The sequence below is a fragment of the Thalassophryne amazonica genome, chromosome 7 (assembly GCF_902500255.1).
Source record: "Thalassophryne amazonica chromosome 7, fThaAma1.1, whole genome shotgun sequence".
NCBI classification, from domain to species: Eukaryota; Metazoa; Chordata; class Actinopteri; order Batrachoidiformes; family Batrachoididae; genus Thalassophryne; species Thalassophryne amazonica.
Window position 1 is genome coordinate 32,847,327 of NC_047109.1, and position 19,296 is coordinate 32,866,622.

Genomic DNA, 19,296 nt, shown 5'->3' on the forward strand with positions numbered 1-19,296 from the left:
ATTTTGCACAGTTTGCATATAGTTGGTCATATCAAGCTCTCAAGGAAGCTATCAAGGATCCTTCTTATACAAAGTCCCGGATAAGAAGGATCCTAAGTGGACCCAAATGCTTGCTTTTAACTTTGTACAAACTTCTTGGATTTGCTGTTCCTCCATGCTAACGATGAGCCGAGTTAAATGGCTAATGTAGATTGAATTCTTGTATGGATGACGGATCTGGAGCAACTTCACATTTATGGCAGTGAGGAGAAACTAACTGAAACAGAGACGTTATTTTAAAAATAGATTTTTGAAAGTTTTGAATCGTTAATGATAAGAATTGCAATTCTGACGTGAATAGATTTTTTTTCAACACCCTGACTGAATACTTTCACTGATTGTATTTGACTTCATTAACTTCAGTGTGTCTCCACATGTCTTTTCTCTGCCCTGAAGGAATAATGTTACCATGTGTTTAATCTCTGGTTAAGTGGCTTTTGCAGAATTAAGGGCTTTTGTGGTCGTGTTTGTTGTGTTCTATCTCAGCCCTGCTGCTGCTGCTGAGACCAGTGCAGTGTGATGTCACAGTGTGACTTTATGTAGTGCCTGTTGTGTCAACAGTCATCATACCGCCATGCCTCTTCCACATGCCCTGTGTAAAGATGCTGTCATCTGGTGCTTAGAGACTTGAGTGTTTTGATGCCAGGTGTTTGTGTGCTTACGTTTTCTCCCCTTTGCTGTGTTTTTTCCTGCAGTGTTGTTCATCTCTTGTCAAATGATTGACAGCATAATACGCCACCTGGTGGAACTTGCAGGATTGCCTTTTACTGATCATAAAGGTGCACCTCACCTGTTTCTTCATTTATCATGTCTGCCAAGGACATTGAGGTTTCACCTGTTTGTGTAGAGGCACAATTCAATAGTTTTAATTTGATTTAAATTTAGGTTTTTTGGAGGGATTTTTAATTTTTTTTTTTCTAGGAGACTTAATTGTAAATTGCATTTTTTAAAACTAAATTTAAATTTGATGACATACCAGAGAGTTAATTATCACATGATAGGACATTGCTAGTGATTTTGACAGTTTCACAAAAACAAAGGGGTTAATAAATGAGAGAAAGCCCAAGATTATTTTTACAGTTAGGGTTGGGCAATATGACTACAAATCAATGTCATGATTACTTCAAACTTTTATTTCAGTTATGATTAATGAAAAGCTTTTTATTTTCTCTTCTTTTTTGCATTGCCCTTGTAGTTCTCGTATAGTTCTAGCTGGGACTTTTTTCCACTGAAAGTGCATCTCTTGCCTTTTCTATTTATGGCTATTCATTAAACATTTCAAAGTAATAATTTTCCATTTATGGCAAACGTGAATCTGATAAAAAGCCAAAAATGATAGCAGGTGCACAGTTTACTACAAAGAGGTTGAGGGACTCCGTTAAAACTAAAATATCTTCAAGGCGCCATTAATCAAATTAATGTACATGAGCAAAATCAAGTCCATTAGATGTTCTAACTGTCAATATGGATATATTTTTAATTAACTGCACAGCTCTACGTACACCCACGGTAAAGCAGCACACAGTGTCACTGCTGTTTTCCAACTGTCACATTTGTCATTGTCACACCCAGCACCTGTGTTTTTAAAATCACAAATATTTGTGCTCCTCTGTGCATTCATGCATGTGTTGATGTTTAGGTAAGGTGTGGTCAGTCACAGTGTTCATGCATTCATATGGTGAGACAGCACAATGCAGTTGCACCATAAATCAACAAAACTTGTTTTAAAGTCAAAGTTTTTCTGCTTTTTAAATGGTACAGTGTTAAGACACAGCTTAATAAAGTGGGTCCACTCTGCTCACAAACACAGGGACGTGTATTAGCGCATCGTACTATATATAATGAATTGATGAAAAGCCCATACTGCAATTCTTTTTTTTTTCTTTTCCTTTTTTTGCAATTCTGCAAGCTTCTCTACTATGGAAACCACCTGGACAACTGAGAGCCTTCACAGAAACTTGTAGGTAGAATTCTTTCCAATTCTTGCTTGATGTACGACTTCAGTTGTTCAACAGTCCGGGGTCTCCGTTGTCGTATTTTGCGCTTCATAATGCGCCACACATTTTCAAAGGGCAGCAGGTCTGGACTGCAAGCAGGCCAGTCTAGTACCCGCACTCTTTTACTACGAAGCCACGGAGTTGTAACACGTGCAGAATGTGGCTTGGCATTGTCTTGCTGAAATAAGCAGGGACGTCCCTGAAAAAGTCTTTGCTTGGATGGCAGCATGTGTTGCTCCAAAACCTGGATGTACCTTTCAGCATTGATGGTGCCATCACAGATGTGTAAGTTGCCCATGCCATGGGCACTAACACACCCCCATACCATCACAGATGCTGGCTTTTAAACTTTACGCTGGTAACAATCTGGATGGTCTTTTTCCTCTTTTGTCTGGAGGACACGACGTCCATGATTCCCAGAAACAATTTCAAATGTGGACTTATCAGACCACAGCACACTTTTCTACTTTGTGTCTGTCCATTTCAAATGAGCTTGGGCCCAGAGAAGGCGGCAGCGTTTCTGGATGTTGCTGTTGTATGGCTTTCGCTTTGCATAGTAGAGTTTTAACTTGCACTTGTAGATGTAGCAACAATCTGTGTTACATGACAGTTGTTTTCTGAAGTGTTCCTGAGCCCACAATGATGTCAGTTTTTAATGCATTGCTGCCTGAGGGATTGAAGGTCATGGGCATTCAATGTTGGTATTTGGCCTTGCCGCTTATGTGTAGGAGGTTCTCCAGATTCTCTGAATCTTCTGATTATATTATGGACTGTAGATTATGGAATCCCTAAATTCCTTGCAATTGAACGTTGAGAAACATTGTTCTTAAACTGTTGGACTATTTTTTTTTTTTTCTTCACGCAGTTGTTCACAAAGTGGTGATCTTGATGACCCCATCTTTGCTTGTGAACGGCTGAGACATTTGGGGATGATCCTTTTATACCCAATCATGACACTCACAATTAGTGTCCTCAGTTCCCAAACGCTTATTGAGTGTTGTTAGAAGGAAAGGTGATGTAACACAGTGGTAAACATACCACTGTCCCAGCTTTTTTGAAATGTTCTGCAGACATCCATTTCAAAATGAGCAAATATTTGCACCAAAACAATAAAGTTTATCAGTTTGAACATTAAATATCTTGTCTTTGTGGTGTATTCAATTGAATATAGGTTGAAGTGGATTTTCAAATCATTGTATTCTGTTTTTATTTTACACAACTTCCCAACTTCATTGGAATTGGGGTTGGAGACAACACAGATTGCTGTCAGACAGTCATAAAAGGCACTGCAGACTACCCAATGTCCAAATGTGTTTATGGCAAACACAGACCAGAGCGTTGCGTTCCTCCCTTTGCACAGCACCTGTCCTGGAAATCAAAGAACAACCAACGTATGGACCAGACTCACACCATATGTGTCCATCCATGTGGTCACCTACAGTCCCATTCATTCACTCCTTCACTTGTCCTCTTTTCCCAGGCTCACTGACCTCATGTGCGTGTGTGTGCCTAGAACTGCTGACATTGGAAATGACCGCTCAGTGTGTGTGTGTGTGTGTGTGTGTGTGTGTGTGTGTGTGTGTGTGTGTGTGTGTGTGTGTGTGTGTGTGTGTGTGTGTGTGTGTGTGTGTGTGTGTGTTTTCATAATAAGCCGCTACGTGTGCGAACACACTTGTGCATGTGCTCAGCTGTTTTACTGCCAGCTAACTGCAGACAGTCAAAGGACACCTTTGCTCAAAAGTTTGCTGTGAGTTTTCCCACTATATTGTCAGACGCAGCCTTTCAAGCAAACTAATTCCCCCCAGTGCAACTGTACACCATGATTTCTGGCTGGATTATCCCATTGGAATTATTTATGCCACTGTTGTTTCCAGCAATCCACCACAGGCTGTGTGGTCCTGGCACACTGTGCTGCGAAATGCTCCTGGTGGTGACATTCATGTTTCATATGTTGTCATGGTGAAACAGTTCCATGTCCTATGTCCGACAGAATTAACTGTGATCAAGCAATAATTTGATTGTTACAGCGGTGAGATCTGTTCAGCTCTGAGCCTCTGACATAATGTGTGACAGCGTGCACACCTGCCCGCCAGCCACCGTGGTGATGATCAAATGATTTCAGATCCTGTTTTTGCCGCCTTCAGAATATGTAAATTGCGGTTAGATGGTCCTGAGATAACACATGGACCGCCGTCGGATAGGTGTCCCATCTCTATGGTGCCCGGAGAGTTATGAACATGTGCATCACACAAAGCAAAGCCGCCGGCTGATTTTGACCAACTGTGTGGACTTCCGCAGATGGCTGTCAGAACATTTTGGCACTGAAATCTGACACCTTTCAGATGTGCCCCGAGTCATAAGTCCAACGCCACTCTGTGTGATTCCGACTATGTGTGATGGGGGTATTAGCAACTCAGTTAATGCACAAAATAAATTTGTATTACTGCTGTGTGATGTAAAATTTTTCACTTTGCACATCAGGTTGTTTTGGTTTTTTTTTCTTTTGGGATTTTGGAATAGATTGATAATCCTGGGTTATTTACTATTGTGATTTTTTTTTTTTTTTTAATAATCAGAAGTACAATTAAAGCATTTGGGAGTATTTTTGTTACACGTGTCACAGAGTTCTGAAAGCAGCTTGTAGGGCCTAAATGATGTTTGTAGCAGGATGATTTCTGTGAAAACAGAACTGTGAAACTTTGAAGATGTTTAACTTTAAACAGCAAACACAAGAAAATGTAAAACGTAGATTAAAAAAGGTTTTACATCATATGACCCCCTTAAAAATAATTTTATTGTGAACTAGACCTCACTCTGAACTATTTTAATTTTCAAATCTGCTTCTTGAAAGTAAAAAAAAACAAAAAACACTATGATTCACTGATACATTTTTCATTTGGATTTTGTTTTTTCAGCAGGTGTACGTGTTTTAACAAATGCATGACTTGTTTTTAATGATGCTTCATGTGTCAACAGTCTTCAGAAAGCTTTAACTCACGAGCTGTTTGCCATTTCAGCAAAAAAAAACTCCTTCACAAAAATAACATTTTAACCTTTATTTCAATTGCATTTAACTCTGGTCTTCATGTAAAAATGATTATATACCAATGTGTGTCCTTCAGAAATTTGAAAAGCATGTGTTTGACTCACATGCACAGAGCAGGAGTGTGCCACAGGACAATGAATAAAAAACACAAAACAAAATCCAGACCTGTGATTCTTTCTCAATCATGTATTAAAAAAAAACCCACAATCTACTCTGCAGTGTTCTTCACTCAACATGTAGAAAAGTCTACAAAATCTGATGGAGGAGGAAAATAAAATTGTACAGGTATCACAAGGCACAGTCTCACTTGGCACAACTCTTTACTTTGATAATGGCTGCTGCAACTTTAATTTTCATGGTCAGAGCCGACTCTAGCCATTGCAGTACCCTAGGTGATATTATGGTTTGATGCCCGCACCCCGCCTTGCACACACTACCCCAAATATTACTGGACAACAGCAATTTAACACACCTTAAAGGTTTAATTGTTGATGAAACACAAACAAACACACACTGAAATACCATAAATAATAATGAAAACTACAACCCCAATTCCATTGAAGTTGGGACATTGTGTAAAATGTAAATAAAAACAGAATACAATGATTTGTCAATCTTCTTCAACCTATATTCAGTTGAATACACCACAAAACCAAGATATTTAATGTTCAAACTGATAAACTTTATTGTTTTTGTGCAAATATTTGCTCATTTTGAAATGGATGCCTGCGACACGTTTCAAAAAAGCTGGGACAGTGGTATGTTTACCACTGTGTTACATCACCTTTCCTTCTAACAACACTCAATAAGCGTTTGGGAACTGAAGACACTAATTGTTGAAGCTTTGTAGGTGGAATTCTTTCTCATTCTTGCTTGATGTACGACTTCAGTTGTTCAACAGTCCGGGGTCTCTGTTGTCGTATTTTTCACTTCATAATGTGCCACACATTTTCAATGGGCAACACATCTGGACTGCAGGCAGGCCAGTCTAGTACCCGCATTCTTTTACTACAAAGCCACGCTGTTGTAACGTGTAGAATGTGGCTTGGCATTGTTTTGTTGAAATAAATGGACTGCATTTATATAGCGCTTTTCCATCTGCATCAGACACTCAAAGTGCTTTACAATTATGCCACACATTCACCCCGTTGTCAGGGTGCTGCCATACAAGGCTGCCATACAAAGCGCTCACTACACACCGGGAGCAATAGAGGATTAAAGACCTAAGGGCCCTTGCCTTAGTGATTTTACAGTCAGGCGGGGATTTGAACCGAGGATCTTCTGGTCTCATGCCCAACACCTTAACCACTAGACCAAGATGTTGCTTAGATGGCAGCATGTTTGCTCCAAAACCTGGATGTACCTTTCAGCATTGATAGTGTCATCACAGATGTGTACGTTGCCCATACCATGGGCACTAACACACCCCCATACCATCACAGATGCTGGCTTTTGAACTTTGAGCTGGTAACAATCTGGATGGTGGTTTTCCTATTTTGTCCGGAGGACATGACGTCCATGATTTCCAAAAACAAATTGGAAATGTGGACTCATCAAACCACAGCACACTTTTCCAATTTGCATTTGTCCATTCCAAATGAGCTTGGCCCAGAGAAGGCGGCAGCGTTTCTGGATGTTGTTGATATATGGCTTTCACTTTGCATGGTAGAGTTTTAACTTGCACTTGTAGATGTAGCGACGAACTGTATTAGCTGACAATGGTTTTCTGAAGTATTGCTGAACCCACGCAATAAGATCCTTTACACAATGATGTTGGTTTTTAATGTAGTGCCGCCTGAGGGATCAAAGGTCATGGGCATTCAGTGTTGGTTTTTGGCCTTGCTGCTAACGTGTAGAAAGTTCTCCAGATTCTCTGAATCTTCTGATTATATTATGGACTGTAGATGATGGAATCCCTAAATTCCTTACAATTGAATGTTGAGAAACATTGTTCTTAAACTGTTGAACTATTTTTTTCACGCAGTTGTTCACAAAGTGGTGATCCTCACCCCATCTTTGCTTGTGAATGGCTGAGCCTTTTGAGGATGGATGGATGGATGATGGATGAGATTTATTGTCATTGTCATTACAAGTGCAACAACGAGATAATGTCCACACTCAAATTGCCACAGACAAGATACAGCAATTAATCCACAATTATTGCTTGTTTACCATAATAATGGCACACATCAGAATTAAGACAACACATATATACATTTGACATTGTTTATGTGCACTAAACTTGAAACAGTCAGTTTTGAGGTGATGTGAGTGTGTGGTAGCCGCTGCAACAGGAGTCGCGCCGCCGCCAGCTTGGGGGGAATGGGGACCTGCCGCAGCTAAAACTGCGCAGCCCCTGGAGGGGAAAAGGGGTGGTATGAGCAGTGGTCGGGATGGGGTGTGTGAAGGGGGCAGGAGGGGAGATGAGGGGGGAGGTGGAGCATGCTTCAGTCTTTGTCCATGTCTGAGTCATTTTCTGTCCTTGTACTGGAGTTAGAGAGATAAGGAGGCAGTCAATGTTCCCCAAGGCCGTACAGATTCTTCTGGAGGAAAACAACGGGGCATTTTGTCCTTCAGAAGCTGATAAGTCTGCTGTGTTTGTGGTTGAGCAGTGAAAAACACTTTTACATCTTTACATGAACAAACCAGATCCCAAATTATGAATATTCCCCGGTCTCTGAAATGTTCACCTTCCCCTGCAAGGTGCGCATTTGCTCCGAGATGTTATCCAGTTTGTGTCTGAGTTCAAGGGGAGAATGCATCGCCTTGCCCAACTCATTAATCATGATGGATAAGTGAGGGGTCATGGTTTTGGCGGCAGCCGTCTTGCCAATTTTCCAGTGGGTCAGGGCAGCACATAAGCCAATAAGTACCAGCCCTCCTACTATGAAACCAAATATGAATAAATCCTCAACGTCCTCCACAGAGAATGGCACAAAGCATGCGACACGCCACGTCTCCCAGGCGTCGAGAACATAGCCCTCAGGGTAAGTTCCATCTGGGCATGCAGGGTCCCCTGGCCCTGATCTTCTTGTAGAAAAAATGGTGTCAATAGTGTTCAGAGACCAGCTGATCAACTCCATGGTTAATCCAATATACTTTGAAGAATTCACAGTCTGGTGAAGTAGGGACTTTGAGGGTTGGAGCAGTGATAGAGGAGAGAGGAGGAGATGCGACCGCCCTTGCCGGAGTCCCAGGCCGTTTGCTCCTTTTATACCCAATCATGACACTCACCTGTTTCCAGTTAAGCTGTTCACCTGTGGAATGTTCCAAACAGGTGTTCTTTGAGCATTCATCAACTTTCCCAGTCTTTTGTTGCCCCTGTCCCAGCGTTTTTGAAATAGGTTGCAGGCATCCATTTCAAAATGATTTATGTAATTCAGTTCAATGAAATTACATAAATAAAACCGGAGTTTGGGCAAATATTTAGAAGGTCCTCACAGCTCCCATAATATGAATAATTAAAAAGGTGCTATGGTTTAAACAATATAATGTAAAAATGTAATACAAAAGTTGCATTGTGGGTTTAACTCAGTCAGTCCCAGTGACTGCACATATTTTTTCCTTTAGTTTCAACAGCATAAATGGAAATGGTGCTGTGGTCAGTGAATACTTTGGACTTGTATTTGGTAGCAATGGGCCTTGTAAACATAGGCATTATGGAAGCAGAATGTGCAAATAAGACAACGTAAAACTATGACATAGCACTAAAGTCTTATCCAAATCTTGTCTACCTTAACTGTCTACCTATCTGCCTTATAATATCAGCACAGGGGTCCGTCATGGCGCCCGTACAGCTCTGCTATGAAAAGCGATGTCATGTGAAATCTCTCTATTTGAGTCGGATTTCCCCTCTATATGTCTCTTTAATTTATAGTCATTTTTAAAATAAGACATTATTTACTTATGGTATTTAGTGTATGAAGCGTCTAGGTTTTAGACAAAAATGCTTTTTCTTAAGTATTACAAATCAGGTTATAAAGGACTTTTCTCCCTTTATATAGCACCCCTTGGGAACATATTACGGCATTTTGGGATTACCTTTCACTGCTATGCAGATGATACTCAGTTATACATGCTGATATCTGCTGGTAATCGCATTCACATAAAATCCTTAGAAGATTGCCTTGCAGCAGTGAGAAGTTGGATGTCTAGAAACTTCCTACTTTTAAACTCTGATAAGACTGAAATGATGGTTCTTGGTCCAGTGAGACATCGGCATCAATTTGACCAGTTAACGCTCAGCCTAGGCTCGTGTGTCATACATCACACTGACAAAGTCAGGAACCTTGGGTTAATTTTTGATCCTTCGTTGTCCTTTGGCCTCCACATTAGAAATATTACTATGACTGCTTTCTTCCACCTGCGAAATATAGCGAAGATTCATCCCATCCTGTCTATGGCTGATGCTGAGACCCTGATCCATACATTTATCTCTTCTAGATTGGACTACTGCAATGTTCTATTTTCTGGTTTACCGCAGTCTAGCATTAGGGGTCTCCAATTGGTTCAAAATGCTGCAGCCAGACTTTTGACATGCAGCAGAAAGTTCAACCACATTACACCCATTTTGACATCCATTTTGACTGGCTTCCTGTCCCAGTGAAATCAGATTTTAAGGTTCTGCTACTAACCTATAAAATTATTCATGGACTGGCACCTCCCTACTTAGCTGACCTAATTAAACCTTACGTACCGGCCCGGGCTTTACGTTCTCAGGGTGCAGGACTACTTTGTGTCCCTAAGGTGAATAAGAAGTCTGCGGGTCACAGAGCTTTCTCTTATCGTGCCCCTGTTCTGTGGAATGATCTCCCTGCGTCAATAAAACAGTCAGATTCTGTGGAGACTTTCAAGTCCAGACTTAAGATGCACTTATTTTCCCTTTCATATGGCTAGCATACTGGTACAGTTTTGTTTTACGCTTTTTACTCTTTTAATTCATTTTATTAGTAATTGGAGCGGGCTGCGGCCTCAACTTTACCTAAATTCTGGGTCTTTTAGTGAAGTTTAGGGCTAGTGGCCGGCGATCACCTTAGTATTTCTTCTGTTTTTCTTGTTGTTTAATGCTGGCAAATTATACAGTATTTTTTGTCTTTCTGATGCCTGATTCTGTTTTTTCTCTCTGTTTAAGGTGCAGCTCCATCCAGAGATGGGAATTGTATTTGTGTTGGTGACCCTCTTGTCCTGTGTGCCAACAGCATTTCTTGAATATTCGTCCGTGAATTGTTCTGTGAATTATTTCTGTAATTTATGTTTGTAGCATTGCCCAAGCAGAGGGTCACCCCTTTGAGTCTGGTCTGCTTGAGGTTTCTTCCTCAGAGGGAGTTTTTCCTTACCACTGTTGCTCTGGGGGTTGTTAAGGTTAGACCTTACCTGTGTGAAGTGCTTTGAGGCAACTCTGTTGTGATTTGGCACTATATAAATGAAAATAAATTGAAATTAATTTGTGTTGCCCCATCACATTTTTTGCTGGTCCCAGACACTTGTACAAACGTTAACGTAGAGGGCTGTATTGTTTTGTTTTATTTTGTTTTATTTTATTTATTTATTTTTGAAGGTTTGCAGCAGCCCCCCTCCAGCTTGTGCCGGATTCTCCTGTACCAAGAACCAGCTCTGTTCGTGGTTACTTGATACTGAAAGCTATTGGGTTGGCTGGTACATATTTCATCAATCCTGCCTCAACTACAAACCCTTTTCAGTTCCTAATTGCCACTTTTTTATAATGGAGACTCAAACCTCATACTGTTGTTTGTGTGTCATGAAAAGATACCGTGTTCATTTCATGTAGTGCCAATTGTTAATGCACTAGTGTCCAAATATTTATAGTCCTAACTGTGTAGAAGGCTCTGTAGTGCACACTAAACACTAAGTTAGGAGCAAACTCCTTCTGTACTTTGTGTGATGATTCTGGTTGCTCCCCTCAGTTGCAAAACTGTCAGTACAGGTGATGAAGAGGTATTCTGCAGAAGCTGTTCACAACTGCCACCTTGGCAGAAGTTATTCCACTTTCCTGAATTCATTCTCATGATTGCGTTTGTTTGTGGTTCTGCATATAAATAAAGCTTGAAGGTGGACGGGTGAGGTCATCTTGGTCAGTGGTCTTGAAACTGCTTCATAAAATTAATATGAGCCATAAATCCTGTATAATAGTGTGTAGCCTGGGTCAGGATGAGCTGACTCAGGTTAGAGGAGAGCTGAGCTCAGGATTCGGGGTCATGAAGACAGGTGGATGTCGATGCAGTGAAAACTGGAAAAATGTTTCACAATTTACATTTTTGTCTTATTTCTTGGGTGTTCCATTTATCTTTTACTGCCCAGAGGAGACAGTGGAAGAGAAAATAACAGATAATAAAGTGGCAATAAATGTCAATATTAATGTGGTGTGTTCTCACAGATAACACAGTGCTGATACATGTAGCTGTTTGCTTAATGGGATTTAGTTTTATATATCATCCATTTGGCTGGTTCACAAAGAAAAGCTTTTTAGAGAGCAGGATCACTGTTACATTGTCAAAATAGGACATGTTAAATTGGACATGTTAAATTGAGGAAAAGTCTTTATTTTCTCTGGCTTGTGAAAACAGAGCTTGTCAGTACGAATGATAGCATTGTATTTCTTATGCTTGCACCTTTCAACAATGAAACTCCGTGTTCAGTGTTCCTGAGACTCTTCCAATGTCCAAAGGTGAAAGCCACCAACAGTCTAGTCCTTGTAGCCCTTCTAATGGATGGTGACCTGGCAGCATATTTTAGATGATGGAATTTCACCAAAATTTTTTATATTAATGAACACAAAGATGGATTAGGGATAGCGAGATGACTCCACATCTGTATTTGGCCGACACCTGCCACCAGAGGGCTCGAACGGATTCTCACAGGGCACTCTCTGTCTTTCAATCGCAGGTGTGCGTGAATAATTGTAGCAACAGGTATACGAGATGGAGGAAGCTCCGATTTTTCACAAATGGCATACAATTCCTCCTTCATGCTCTTGTCTGCTTCATTCGTGTTATGTGTGAAGGGACCCTTATTCACAGCATGTGATTTCACTTATAAAAATTGCATTTTTTAGATGATATTGTAAATGTTTTTTAGATGTTATTTTATTTTACAGAACAATATATCCAAAAGAAATATAGCATTTATGAGTTTAATAATATCAACTCAGCTACATGTGCACCCAGTCCATTCTGAGTGCCGATCCTCAAGCCCATAACAATGAGTATGGTTGCATTAGGAAGAGCATCCTGTGTAAAATATGCCACAAAAACCATACAAATTACAAATCAAAATACCGAATAGATCGAGGCCCAATGTCGCTGATGTCTAACAGGGTGCCAGTGAAATTGGACTACTGCTTGGCAAAGAACTGGAAGAGAACGTATCCAGACGCAGTGGGAGAGGAAGAAAGTTAGAAGGGTGGAAGTGAGAGACAGAACTTTGAATATTGGTAGTGTGACTGGTGCAGTGAGGGAGTTGGCTGATATGATAGAGAGGAGAAAAGTAGACATATTGTGTGCAGAAGAAAAAAGGTGGAAGGGAAATAAGACCAGGAGCATCGGAGGTGCTTACAAGTTGTTGTATCATGGTGTGGATGGGAGGAGACATGGTGTTGTGGTCATTTTAAAGGAAGAGTATGTTAACAGTGTGTTGGAGGTTAATTGAGTGTCTGACAGGGTGATGAGTGTGAAGTTGGAAATTGAAGGGTGATGATGAATGTCATCAGTGCATATGCCCCACAGGTTGTAGGTGAGATGAAAGAGAGAGGATTTCTGTAGTGTCTTTGATGAGGTGATGGAGCGTGTGCCCAAACATGAAAGAGAGGTGATTGGAGCAGACTTCAATGGTCATGTTGAAAAGGAAACAGAGGTGATGAAGAAGTAATGAAAGATTTAAGTCTATATATAGTTGTCCGACTCTTTATAACACTGAGGTAACTGCTACCCAGCACATGTTGTGCTTCTATAAAATGCTTTAGAAATGAAACACCACATTACATGCACTTTATTCACTGTGACAAAGATGCCAATCACACTTTCCTAAAGTCCAGCTTGGCTTCTTTTCTACAGTTTTCTTGACTGGTCTCTTTGACATGGAGTGAAAAATGTGTTGTTTCCCCACTTCAGCATTTCCACTTTATGTTGATCTTTCAGTCTTTTGTTTTTGGTGGCATTTCCCAAAACTCTCCCTCCTCCACTTGTTCACACATGGAATTCTCTAATAATGTGTAACTGTTTGTCTTTCTCCTTCCAGGCGTCAAGTGCCCTGTGTGCTCCAAGTTCATAAATTCAGATGAGATGGATCTTCACTTGGTCTTGTGTTTAACCAAGCCCAGAGTGACGTATAACGGTAGGACTGATCCATGCTTTATGACTTGCTCGACATATCCAGAATAAAATTGGACAAGCACCACTCACTTTGTTTTGATAAACCACATAAATAAACAATGATTTATTCATGAATTCATAAAGCTAAGCAAACATTATTCTTCCAGAATAATTCTGGCTGTTTTTCCAAACTGCAAACTACATATGCTCTTGCACTGAGCATTCCCCTACTGGTAATATTTACCAAGGCATTCAGTTGGTTTAATAGAAAAATTTGGGCATATTCACTGAATCATGTATTCTTTGTTCTAATGCTGTGTTTGGAAATAAAAAATAGCCAGCCATGCTGCTGGCCTGCCCATGCAGCCACATTTGGATTGAAGCAAATAGAATATTGCCAGGTCTGCTTTAAAAATGCAAAGTGAAAAGGTTTAAAATTAATGTTGATTAAATTTGTGCATGTGTGTGTTTGATTGTTTTTACCCGAGAAATGAAAAAAGCCAGTTAATACAGATTTAGAAAAAAACAAAAAACTTGCAGTAAGCAACACTCTATTCAGTAAATTGGGCAGTCTTTAGATGGTCTTGGTGATACCTGATCATGCTTAAATTGAAACTCATCCAAGAATCACTCATTTACGTTGTCCAGAACAAATATGGATAAAATCTTTTTTTTTTTTTCCCATTTATGATGTACAAAATAAATTATGACTGAAGCATATACAGAGTACAATTCTATGTCCACCATTTGGCTCAATAATAACATGAAAATCAATGTGAGATATGAAAATATTAATTTAAAATGATCGTGGATATGTTAAAAAAAAAATTCTCAGCCACATGGGGTGTGCAGCCAATACATTCTGAGTGTCGGTGCCAAGCCCGGATAAATGAGGAGGGTAGAAGGAGGCAACGCGTTAACCATAAGCTTTGTCAGATCTCAGCCATGTGGGGTGTGGAGCCAGTACACTCTGAGTGCCTATCCCAAGCCTGGTAAAATGAGTAGGGTTGTGTCTTGAAGGGCATCCAGCATAAAAATGCCAACACAACCATGCAGAGCATAAATTGAATTTCCATAGGTTCCAAGGCACAGGTTAACAACGACCACCACCGGTACTATGGTCCAAAAGGATGCCAGCGGAAATTGGACTACTACTGAGGGAAGAAGAAGAGGAAGATGATGTGTCCAGAGACAGAGGGACAGGAAGAAAACTAGAAGGGTGGAAGTGAAAGTCGGTGACTTTGAATGTTGGCAGTGTGACTGGTAAAGGGAGAGAGCTGGCTAATATAATGGGTGACGAAAGGTAGACATATTGTGTACACAAGAAACCAGGTCGAAGGGAAGTAAGGCTGGGAGCATTGGAGGTATCTTATTGTGGATGGGAGGAGAAATAGTGTTGGGTCATTTTAAAGGAAGAGTATGTTAAGAGTGTGTTGGAGGATAAGCAAATGACTGACAGGGTGATGAGTGTGAAATTGGAAATTGAAGGGCAATGATGAATGAGTGGTTGTAGGAGTGTACTTCAATGGGCATGTTAGTGAAGGGAACAGAGGTGATGAGGAAGTAATGAGTAGATATGGTGTCAGGAGAGGAATGTGGAAAGGTAGATGGTAGCATATTTTGCAAAAAGGGTGGAAATAGCTGTGGTGAACACCTACTTTAAGAAACGGGAGGAGCACAGGGTGACATATAAGAGTGGAGGAAGGTGCACACAGGTGGACTACATTCTTTGTAGGAGATGCAAGCTAAAAGAAATTGAAGTCTGTACGGTGATGGCAGGTGATGGTGATGCCCCGGGGGGGCATACGAAACACACATACACAATTACACACACACACACGCGTTGTGAGGGGAGCCGACACTCTGGCATGCCACATGTGTACTTGGCAATGCCACAGTTGTGGGGGCAAAAGTGATGGCCTGCTCACCATCTTCATGCTGACAGCACGAATACTGCTCTGTGAGCAGTATTAAATGTCTGTGTGTGTCACCTGGAATTTGCCCGACACCTGCGGCGAGAGGGATTGAATCGGCTCTCACAGGGCACTCTGTCTTTCTGCTGCTTGTGTGCATGAATAGTTGTAGCGACTGGCATGCAATTCCTCCTTCATGCTCTAGATGACTTCAATCGTGTTATGTGTGAAGGGGCCCTAAGGAAGGAGAAAAGGACTCCTACTGATTGGCCAGACAAAGAGACCAAGCTGGAAGGGATCTGCAGCAGGTTAAGGTGATAAAGGATGCAGATCGGAATGTTCTGGCAAGTGAGGAGAGTGTGTTGAGAATGTGGAGGGGATATTTTGAGGAGCTGATGAATGAAGAAAATGAGCAAGAGCAAAGGCTGGATGATGTGGAGAGAGTAAATCAGGAAGTGCAAGGGGTAAAGATGAAGTGAGGGCAACTATGAAGAGGATGAAGAGCGGAAAGGCAGTTGGTCCAAATGACATTCCAGTGGAGACATGAAAATGTTTACAAGAGATAGCAGTGGAGTTTCTAACCAGACTGTTTAATAAAATCTTGGAAAGTGAGAGGATGGCTGAGGAGTGGAGAAGAAGTGTGCTGGTTCCTATTTTTTAAGTAGTAGGGTGATGTGCAGTAACTACAGAACCATTAAGATGATCAGCCACAGCATGAAATTATGGAAAAGAGTTATAAAATCTAGGCTTAGAAAACAAATGAAGATCTGTGAGCAATACAGTTTCATGCTGAGAAAGATAACTACAGATGAAACTGAAAATACTGATGGAGTAGTATAGAGAATGCCAGAAGGAGTTACATTGTGTGTTTGTGGATTTAGAGAAAGCTTATGACAGGATCCCAAGAGAAGAGTTGTGGTATTCTATGAGGATCTGTGGAGTAGCAGAGAAGTATGTGAGGGTGGTGCAGGATATGTACAAGGGCAGTGTGACAGCGGAAAGATGCACAGTAAAAATGACAGATTCAGTCAAGGTGGAGGTGGATCAGCTCTGAATCCTTTCCTGTTCGCAGTGGTGATGGACAGGTTTACAGATGAGATCTGACAGGTGTCTCCATAGACTATAATTTTTGCTGATGACATTGTGAACTGTACTGAAAGTTGAGAGCAGGTTGAACCTAGCCTGGAAACATGGAGATATGCTCTGGAGAGCAGGATAATGAAAGTCAGTTGGAGTTAGACTGAGTACACATGTGTGAATGAGAGCGAGCCCAGTGGAATAGTATGGTTACAAGGAATAGAGGTGGAGAAAATAGATGACTTTAAATACTTGGGGTCAACTGTCCAAAGTAATGGAGAGTGTGGTAGAGAGGTGAAGAAGAGAGTGCAGGGGTGGACTGGGTGGAGAAAGGTGGTGGGAGTGATTTGTGATACATGAATATCTGCAAGAGTGAAGGGGAAAGTCCACAAGGCAGTAGTGAGACCAGTTATGTTATATGGCTTAGAGACAGTGGCACTAACATAAAGACAAGAGGCACAGCTGGAGGTGGCAGAGCTGAAGATGTTAGGATTTCCTTGGGAGTGATGAGGATGGACGGGATTAGGAGTGAACATATCAGACAAGATGGAGGCCAAAGAGATGTTGCGATTTGAGCACAATCACAATCAAATAGAACCCCAAATAAGCAGGCAGCCCAGGCACAAACTCGAGAATACAAAAACCACTGTGCTTTAATAATCCAGGAGGGTGAGCAAAAACAAAACAAGCAGGTGCAGGGATGCGAGTACAATAAAAGAGTCCAACACTAAACATGGGGCGGAGAAGAACAGGGAGGTGGGATGAAGAGGACAAACTAATGACAGCTGAAAACAAGGTGCATGACTAACCATATGGAGCAATTACAACACATAGCGAACACTGGAAAGACTATGAGACATAACACCACGACATAATGCTTGGACGTTTATTGACCTGCAAAAGATCTCTCTCTTGGTAGTCCGTCGTGAATGATAATGACGCCATGCAGGCTCATTCAGGCAGGTTGGGACAGTGTCTCTGTGACTGTGGAAACCAATGCGTGACAGACAGTGCCGGCTACACACGGGGTACTAGAGAGCAGAATCGGGTGGGGCCAGAGCCTCAGTGTTGGGTTGGTGTCGACGTGCCCGCCACTTATTGGCAACCCGGTCATAGGACTCGTCGAAGTGTGTAGCTGCAGCTTTGCAGGTAGCACAACAGGTGTTTTGTTCAGCTGCTAGGTGGCAAAAGATAGATAAACAGGTGCAGCGTAAATGCAGAAGAACTAATGACTAACAGGTGCAAAAATCACAGCAGACAGGAAATGACAGAGACATCTGAAATTCTAAAGGAACACAAAATGCAAAAACAACAGTGGAACTAAAAGATGACATAATATATGATAAATAATTCAGACACTGATCAGATGACAACCCAAGAGACAAATACAAGCCACAAATAAAGAACTGAGTAAGGTGACCAACTGTGGAGAACTGTATAATGATACTGATGAACAAAAACCACAAAGACCTGGAAAACTGAGGACAGGGGAAACAGAGACATGACATGACAGGAGCAAAAACAGAGAGACATAATGGACCAGGAACCGGGGAGTGTAAGCAAGCACAGACAACAAACTGATCACGAAGGAAGACATTTTGCTATTTCTAGCCAGATAGCATTCAGACCGGTTTTTCAAACCCAGCTCATTGTACACACACATCCAAAATCAATCCAGCTCAGGCTGAAAGAGATGTCTGAATGTGACAGTGCGGGTGGGTAATCTGGACATGAGAGCTGGCTTCTAGCCACGTTTGTGTTCAGACCTCTCAAGTCAGACAGAAAACAATGCACTTTAAATCCAATTTGTGCCATTCACATTCAGAAAAAAACCTGTTTGACTTGAGCCAGATTGGGCCTGAATCTCACTCAAAATGAATTGCTATCCCCTGTCTGAACAGGGTCTTAGTGAACTAAACTGAATGTTGTGAGATGTGTTGCCGGTATAAAATATTTTTTATTTCATGTTAATGCACTACATGGGTCCAGGAATTTTCTTTCAATTCCTCTAATTCAAATCTAATGTCTATTATAAACAATACAATAAAGGGTGATGGAGGATGTAATGTCCACATCCATGTTGTTACCCACACAAACTCAGCTGGCCTCACTGTGCAGGAAAAGACACTCAAGAAAGCACATCAACACGTGTGAACATACATAAGAAATTCTGCCATGTGACTTTAAAGGGGGTGTAATTTTGTATGGTTTTCACTTTTGTTGATATCTAAAATGTGTCACTTCCTGTAAAGATTAGAGTCCCTTTATACAGAGAGCAGCGACATGAGCCGAGAAAAAACAGTCACATAATTCGTGGTGCCACTTTGGCACCAAAATAACGTAATGCTGTTAAGCTGTCTGCATGTAAATCCACCTTATGTATTTATTTATCTGCTGAAAATGCCAGGATGTTGTGCATTTAGGTGCACAAATAGGCACAACAAGGAATTCAAGTTGTATAGATTCCCTTCAGATCTGAACAGAAGAAAAATTTGGGAACTTAAAGTCAGCCATGTGGGATGGAAGCCAACTTCATCATCAAAGTTTTGCGAGGTAGGTAAATTTAGTGTTTAGTCCCATGTACAGTAAAACTCACCTAAACCGTCATCGTATAGACCGGATATTCACACTCACTGGACAAAGACAAAACTCCCAGTGCTTTTGTATTTCCATTAAAAACACCTCATATATACCGGACAGAGAGCAGTCTGGACGTGGATAGTAACAGAGATACAAAATTAAAGTTCAGCGCTGACACTCGCCAAGTCCAGGAAAGTGGGACCAGAGTCATTTTCCGTGATTAAAAGCTCAACTATTTATTTGTTTTCAAACGTTGCTCAGACACGGACCTGCAGCCTGACCTGCACCTGCTAAATCAGACACCACAAACGGCTGTG

General features: G+C 41.2%; 1 protein-coding gene across 1 annotated transcript in view; it reads left to right on the forward strand.

The window, feature by feature from the left end:
* Positions 1-19,296, forward strand: part of znrf2b (zinc and ring finger 2b) — a 203,666-nt gene that overhangs the window by 121,573 nt on the left and 62,797 nt on the right. The window contains exon 2 of the mRNA XM_034173979.1: positions 13,336-13,431. Within this exon, the coding sequence (XP_034029870.1) occupies positions 13,336-13,431 (96 nt within the window). The remainder of the gene's footprint in view (positions 1-13,335; positions 13,432-19,296) is intronic.